At 41.7% G+C, this 8,720-nt stretch overlaps 1 protein-coding gene across 1 annotated transcript; it reads right to left on the bottom strand.

The window, feature by feature from the left end:
* Positions 1-1,883: 1,883 nt before the first annotated feature.
* Positions 1,884-2,822, bottom strand: LOC102447108 (olfactory receptor 8U9-like). The gene has a single exon (XM_006130343.2). The coding sequence runs from the start codon at positions 2,820-2,822 to the stop codon at positions 1,884-1,886; it is 939 nt and encodes a 312-aa protein (XP_006130405.2).
* Positions 2,823-8,720: the final 5,898 nt, after the last annotated feature.

The raw sequence follows: 8,720 nt of genomic DNA on the forward strand, positions 1-8,720 counted from the left end.
TCTGAAATAGCTATTTCGAAATAAGGAGTGTGTAGACACTTCACTTCTGATATTTCAAAATAAACCCTCACCAGGGCCATTCTAAGTTATTCCTCCTGGGTCTCTAAACCGAAATAGCACGTCTACATTAGGGAAGCCTGCCTCGGACTCATTTTGTGGCTTCCCTGCAGCGTAGACTTGCTATTTCAAGATAAGTTTTTTGAAATAACTATTCCAGAATAGCTTATTCCAAATAACTGTGTAGTGTAGATATACCACTAAAGTCTGTCATTTCATTATGAGAAAAGGAAAGGCACAAATCTTGTTTCCAATAGACGGTCCCAATGAATGAAAGGTAAAATGCAACTCATACCTAAATTAACAAGCTAAATGAATTGAAAACAAAGATTCTCTCATCACCTGCTTTTGCAAACTTACTGGCTGGATGCCTTTTTTTCTCACACTCTCCCTTTGTCTTCCTTCACTTCTTGTAGAAGTAGGACTACCAGCATCAACAGGAGCACCCCTCTCAGTTCAAATTACTGTGTCTTCACTAGACCCGTTAATTCAAACCCCAGAAGATCGACTGTGGCTGATTCAATCGTATCTGTAGATATGGCCTAATAGTCTAGAAAACATGACCTATGAGGGAAGACTGAAAAAATTGGGTTTGTTCAGTTTGTAAAAGAGGAGATTGAAAGGGGACATGGTAGCAGCTTTCAGGTATCTAAAAGGTTGTTACAAGGAGGAGGGAGAAAAATTGTTTTCCTTAACCTCTGATGTTGGAACAAGGATCAATGGGCTTAAATTTCAGCAAGGAATGTTTAGGTTGGACATTAGGAAAAAATTCCTGTCAGGTGTAGTTCTTCAGGGAGGGCCGGTCAGGATTTACGGCCGTGGTGTCCTCACAGGTCTCTGGCTATGTCAATGATGGTAATCAGAAGGCTGCTTGCGTGTGTGCTCAATGATTTGGCCCAATGACCACAGCAGACCCAAAAAGGGTCCCCAAAGACCACAAACCAGATAAGGATTGAAGGTGCCAGGCCAGGTTTATTGCAGAGCAAAGCACAGTAACAGCTGTCAGTAGACTCTACTGAACCACTACGCACATGTATTTGCCACAATGGAATGACTCAATCAGTGGGAAAGTTCCACTGCCCCCCAGTCATACAAAGACTGTCCCCCCAAGACACCACCTTATATGCAGGTACAACAAGTCACACCTCACTACTGACGTTGTCAGGTTACCCCCCTCTGACATTGTGAGGTTACCCTCTGACGTTGTCAGGTGACCACCCATCACCCTGTATTTCATGATTTGATTAGATCATCTCTATCCATCATGCTGCCATTTTAGACCCTTTCTTTAACCTGAGTCTGTATCTGTGTGGAGTGGGTACCAAGGTCTTTTTTAATGAGCTTGTGATACCATGTGCTTTCTACTTATGACTGGTATCTATTATTGTTTTGCAGTCAGTACCTAGCACCAGTTAGGGTATGTCTACACTACCCCCTTTGTTCGAACTAGTTGAAAAAGGATATGCCAGACTCTCTTTGTTGCAGCTATAGATACCACATAATCAATAACAATGAATCCAAACCAATTAAAAAAAATAGGGAGCTAGATTTGATGCTGCCCTCTTCTTTCCCAAAACAAACAACTCCAAGCATCCAAAGCCCGTCACATAAATAATCATACGTGTCAAAGACATGCCCCCTTGAATTTTGCTGGGGCAAGAGCCTAATGAAAGCTTGTTGGAATAGCACCAAATAAATAATAACAACAATACCCTAAAGAACAGAACTACTATAATCGCTGTGAAATGACATTGCAATGGGCCGGGAACTGAATTGACCAAGTTTTCCTGCCCTCATCACTAAACTAGCTCTTAGAAAAAAAATATTCACAGATTGCTGTGGAGTTTATTCCTTGCTTTGTTCAGGGCGTGTTTCACCTCCGTGTTCCTCAGGCTGTAGATGAGGGGGTTCAACATGGGGATCACCGCCGTGTAGAACACGGAGGCTACTTTGTCTGTGGTCAGGGAATAGCTGGACGTGGGACGGAAGTATATGAAGAGGAGAGTGCCATGAAGCATAACCACCGTGATCAAGTGACAAGCGCAGGTGGAAAAGGCTTTGCGCCGGCCCTCGGCAGAGCGGACCCGCAGTATTGCAGTGATAATACAGACATAGGAGAGGAGGATGATCACAAAGCTGCTCACTACAATGTAACACATGGAAGCAAACATCAGAATCTCATTGATGTGGGTGTCAGAGCAGGAGAGCGCCAGCAAAGGGGGGATGTCGCAGCAGAAATAATCAATGACATTTGAGCGGCAGAATGACAGCTGAAATGTAAAACATGTAAGTATCATTGCATCCACCAACCCCCCAGCATAGCAGGCGGCAACTAGCTGGTTACAACGCCCCCTAGACATGATGACCCTGTAGAGCAGTGGGTTACAAATGGCCACATAACGGTCATACGCCATCGCAGCCAGCAAGAGACACTCAATGTCTGAAAAAGAGACAAAGAGGAATATTTGCACAGTGCAGGCAGTATAAGAAATGCTTCTCTTGCTGATTAAGAAATTCTGCAACATCGTAGGGGCAATTACTGTGGAATAGCAGAGATCACAGAAGGACAAATTGCGGAGGAAAAAGTACATGGGGGTGTGGAGTCGGGGGTCAATTGTAATTAACAAGATCATCCCCCCATTTCCCACCAGGGTGATAACATAAATCAGTAGGAACAACACAAACAGGGGGACCTGCAGCTCCGGACGATCTGTCAGTCCTGAGAGAATGAACTCAGTCACCCCTGAGTGATTTCCCTCTTCCATTACCTGAGCCGAGAGCAGGCAGCTAGAAGGGTACGTTGATATCTTGCGAAACCTATTGCGTCATGGTAATGAAGAAAGCAAAGACACATCTGTTTCTTAACGGACACTGGTACCAGCTCAGGGTAGCGTAAAGTCCACAAAGCCAGATGTTCAGCGCTGGTCCTTCCAGGTGTTCCATACAATGCACACGCTGCAAAAATACAAGGATATGCAGATTAATCACCCTCCGACAAACAATGCGCCTATTCACTATTCTGAGTAGCAAATAGTATCTCTTCTCGCTGCTGTGAGAGAATCAGGGTGAAAGTATCTCAGACTGCAGAAATTATTCCTTACCTCCTCAAGGGGCGAGAGTTAATGAGTGTCAATCTTTCTACCCTCTTTGGGCAAGGGGAGCTCTGTGGGTTGGCATGTCCTTTGGGGTAAAGCTTGTGTGCTCTGCTAATTAACCTTTTAGGCATCTACTAAAGTCATTTACATTAATCTGTGTGGAAACTCTGAGTCACAATTCAATGCACAGACTTCCGTGACTAGGAAACTCCCTATTCTTCCCTGCCAAAGGGGTTGTTCTTTTAACTCAAGAGGTAGGAGCTGGGACTGATGTATTTAGAGCTGGAGATCTTGAATTCAAAACCTGCTTATTCCTATGGGGTGTGTGTATGTATGTGAGAGAGAGAGAGATGCATGCGAACAGCACATACCTGCTGAGAAGATACGTAGGGTATCAACAGAAACTGCCAGAGTGGAGAATTCAGGAGGTTTTATACTGAGTTTTGTAATCTCTGGGACGTGATCTCATAAGCAAGTGGGAATTCTGAGCTCAGAGAGAAACAGCATCTAATTAGTGTCCTCAGCGACATGAAGTGTAGTTTATGCTTTGGGGATTAATTTGGCCCCCTCTTTCCTCCTGTGTGATTGAATGATGCAATTTCTTCAGAGATACGGAGTTTCACTTCAACCTGGGTTCTGAGAGGAGCTGATCAAACAAGTGTTGATTTGGTTTGTGGGCGGCAGACACCAAATGCTCATGCCTGAAAATTTGATATTACGATGCAGAATTACCATGGGGTCCCTCATATACCACATACCCCCATTCTCTTCCATGGGCCAGATGGCCACAGTACTGAGAGCTAACCCACCGCTTCATCTACTAGAACATTTTGCTTCTCATGGCATATAAGAGAGTGATGTCCTAGCTCCTTATACTCTGCTGTAATGTGACCTTCTTCAGATTCACCATATAGATCTCACAAATAGTCTAGTCTATTGAAGGAACTAGATTTTCCCTTTTCTAGTCTTCTGGAATCTTTGCCTACTTCCATGACTTTTCAACGATGACAGCTAAAGGCTCAGATACTTCCTCTATCGGCTCCTTGAGTATTCTAGGTTGCATTTAATCAGGCTCTGGTGACTTGAAAACGTCTAACTTTTCTAAGAGATGTTTAACTTGGTTTTTTTTATTTTAACTTCTAAACCTACCCCCTTCCCAGTAGCATTCACTATGTTAGGCATCCTGTCACCATCAATCTTCTTGGGGTAAACCGAAACAAGGACTTGTTATGAACTTCCACCATTTCCCAGTTCTCTCTTCTTGTTTCTCCCTCTTCTCTGAGCAGTGGGCCTATCCTGTCCTCAGTCTTCCTCTTGCTTCTCATATAATTGTAGAATGTCTTCTTGTTACCGTTTATGTCCCTTACTCATTTTTTGCCTTTGCCTTTCTAATCTTGTCCCTGCATACCTGTGTTATTTGCTTATATTCATCCTTTGTAATTTGACCAAGTTTTTACTTTTTATATGACTCTTTTGATTTTTACATCATGTAAGACTTCCTGGTTAAGCCAAGGTAGTTTCTTGCCGTACTTCCTATCTTTCCTACGCAGTGGAATATTTTGCTTTTGTGCCCTTAATAATGCTCCTTTGAAAAACTGCCAACAGTATTAAGATTTTTTTTCTCTTAGTCTTGCTTCCCATGGGACCTTACCTACCAGCTCTCTGAGTTTAATAAAATCTACCTTCCTGAAATCCATTATCTCTATTTTGCTGTTCTCCCTTCTACCATTTGTTAGAATCATGAGCTGTATGATTTCATGATCACTTTCACCCAAGCTGAACCCAGTTTCAAATTTTCAACTAATTCCTCTCTGTCTGATATAATCAAATCGAGAACAGCTTCTCCCCAGTAGCTTCCCAACCTTCTAAAATTAAAAAAATGTCTCCCATGCAATCCAAGAACTTGTTGGATAATTTGTGCCCTACTGTATTAGTTTCCCAAAAGATATAGTATTAGGACAACGGAACATATTAACACTCAGCTGTAACGTGTTGTGAGCGCTATAGATTATAAATGCCAGGTGTAACTAACTCTTGCACTCTTGTATTACTCTTGTAATTTCATACACATTTCTTCTCCACAGTGCAGTGGCAGCACATCAATACAGGTGACTTACGCAGTTGCCTAGGGATCCAAGCAAAACAGCCAGTGAAGGCTTTGGAGGTGAGGGCTCCTATCACGTGCGCATTTTGCCTAGGGCGCTAGTTGCCGGCTGCTCATCTAGGGCCGCTCCTGCTACATTGCCTTTACCTCTTCACCTACGTAAAGTTTTGGGCTTTGGTCTAGACATGAAGGCTATAGAAAGAGCTCACACCTGGGCTCTACCGCTGGCACCTTCATGAACAAGAGAATCCCCTGATGCTTTTCAATCCAACAGCATGGCGCAGCAACCTCTAGGTCACCAGGCCTAGCGTTGCAGAATGAAATATGTGACTGGTACTGTCCAGCACCCTCCTGGACAACACCAGCTCACCTGGGGTCTGTCAACACAGCAAAGTTATTTCGGAATAACAGCTGTTATTCTGCAATAACTATGTGCGCGTCTACACAGCAGTTCCGTTATTTCAAAATAATTTCAAAATAACAGACAGCTTCTCTGTAAACCTCATTCTACAAAGAATAACGTCTATTCTGAAATAGCTGTTTCGAAATAAGGCATGTATAGACACCCCACTTCTGATATTTCGAAATAGACCCTCACCAGGGCCATACTAAGTTATTCCTCCCGGGAATCTAAATTGAAAGAGCACGTCTACATTAGGCAAGTCCTCCTCGGACTCATTTTGAGGCTTCCCTGCTGTGTAGATGTGCTTTTTAAAATAAGCTATTTTGGAGTAACTATTCCAGAATAGCTTATTCCAAAATAACTGTGCAATGTAGATATACCCCTAAAGTCTGTCATTTCCTTATGAAAAAAGGAAAGGCGCAAATCCTGTTCCCAAACTGAGGGTCCCAAATATTTCAATACAACAACACAAGGCCTTCATTAAAACAATAAGAGGCATTTACTGATTACAGAAAAATTGTAAGTGAATATCAATAATGAGGGGGAAATTGAAAATCCATTACAAAGGAATGAAAGGTAAAATGCAACTCATACCTAAGTTAACAAGCTAAATGAATTGAAAGCAAAGATTTCTCTCATCACCTGCTTTTGCAAACTTACTGGCCAGATGCCTTCCAGCCAGAATCCTTTCCCTTCTTTTCCTTCAGATGTGTTGATGTGATGAGCCGAGAGAAAAGGAGGAAGAGTTTGTTTGGGTCATTTATGTTTGCCTCTTATAGTCCCATTTCTCTTTGTCAAGAATCACCTCCAGCTGAGGATGAGGAGACAAAGTTTGAGGGGACAGAAAACTCCTGCTGTTTGTCAAAATGTAGATTTCTCACTCACATTCTTCTTCCTGCCCAGGAATAGCCCCAGAAGCAGCTGAGAAATAATTTGATTTGATTGACACATGGCTGAGGAATCAGTTTGCCTTTTAAGCTCACATTGACTCAGTAATGTTAAAAAATGTTTTATTTTATGTACAAAGGCTGCCACACACAAATGATCTGGACAATGATATTCAGCAGATTATGATATTTATATATAGAATAAGGGCTATGTTGCCACTCTTATATATAGGTTTTACACCACTTCTCCTGTCATGTGAAGGAAAGCTTGTCCAGTAGTCTAGCACTCTATAATTTGGGCTTAGTTCCTGGCTCAGCTGCATACCTTTTGTGCCACCATGAAGAGAGAGATTTATTTTCTCTGTCCCTCAGTTCTCCATCTGTATAATGGAGATAATACTGCACTAACTAATATGGAAGTTATGACTATCAATGCAATATACATTTTGAAATATTCGAATTTTCTGCGTCACGAGGGCTAAATAAGGACCTGCCATTTTTTTTATGAACCCTGTTATAAAACAGGCAAATAAGATTTACAGATGAGGAAAAAAGAAGGCAGAAAGAATGTAAGACCCATATTTTCATACTTGCCCTTAAACACCCTGAATGAATGACTGCTTTTGAAAATACTGCTTCCAGATCATTGGAATGAAAAGAGGCAACTACATATTTTCCAGACTGTCAGATTTTTTTTATATTTCAAACATCCTTATAGGAATATATTTAATTATTCAGTATTGAATGAGAAAAGTAAAAACAAAGTTGCTTAATATGATCATTTTATTTCAATTTGTACTTCTTTTGAATGAAATTACATGACAGCCCAGGAGAGAAATATTTAAACGCCTTTATTGTAATCATCAGCAAATACTGGTGCACCATATAATATATTTCATATTGCCTATAGAAGTTTAGAACACACAGTCTTGGAGTTTTGAGGGACTACTCCCTCATCCCGTTTGTACCAAGCTATAAGAAAGGGCAATGAAGTTTATAAACTCGATAATCTATTCTCCTTATTTTCAATTAGGTGCAGTAACTAAGAGAAAAAGGAGTCAAGAAATGGGTGAATTTCTCATGGACTAATAATTTATTGTCTAAACAATGATGTTTTGGATCACTTGAAATGACTCACAAATAAGTTACAAAATCCCCTTGTAGCTTTGTCCCAAAACCATGTGTGTGTGTCTCGGGACGGATTTAGCTGTTGGTCCCCAAACAGACAATAGTCAATAGAACCCCTCTATAGAATCGCTTTTTCTTTCTGGGCCTGTGGTTCTTTCCAGGGGTCATCCAAAAATCAGTCCAACAGGAATGACTGAGGTCATAGTTACACCATGGGCTAATCTGGCACTGGAAATAAAGTGGTAAATTAGCAAATCTGGTGGAGAAATGCTGGGTCAATAGGAGAGCACTTGCCCATCAATGTCTGTACTCCACCTCCCTCAGAGACTGTTTTCCGCCATGGATCTTTCTCAGGGCTGGTCTACACTAATGCTATCGGGAGATGTAAATTACACCACTTCATTTATGTAACAGTGCTGTGGATGCCGCTGTCAATCAAACTCAGTTACATCAATTTGATGTAACATAATGCAGATCACATAACAACAATATCAACGACCAGCCCAGAGAATGATCCAAGACGGAACCTGGGCAGAGCTGTCACCGATTGGACAGAGGGGGATTGACCTGCATCTCCCACATCCCATGTGAGATTGGACAGAGGGGAATTGGTTTACATCTCCCACATCCTATGTGAGTGCTCCAATCACTGCATTGAAACTTACAAGAAAAGCAGCAGCATCACTAACACTTCCAGTCCCATCCATTTTGTCAGTCTAGCCTTTCTGTGTCTTTGCTTTCCACTGAAGAATACCCAGGAAGGAAAACACATGCCATTTCTAGCTGTGTAAAAAGATTCTTTTGGTTCTAATGAACGTTATGGGGAATGTTTTCAAGTTGTCAAATATTTAGGAACTATTCTGATGTAAAATGTTTTCTTCCTCCCCAAAGGAAATTTGTTCCACATTGAGGGAACTTTCAGCTGTGGCTCAGGATGAAATGAATATTTCCTAAGCCCCTGTGAACTCCAGAAATTAGCTCTTGGCTCAGTTCTATCCATTTCTCTCTCTCTGTCTCCTGAGCCGTATAATTCCCACAATCCCTGC

This window comes from Pelodiscus sinensis, chromosome 4 (assembly GCF_049634645.1).
Source record: "Pelodiscus sinensis isolate JC-2024 chromosome 4, ASM4963464v1, whole genome shotgun sequence".
NCBI lineage: Eukaryota > Metazoa > Chordata > Testudines > Trionychidae > Pelodiscus > Pelodiscus sinensis.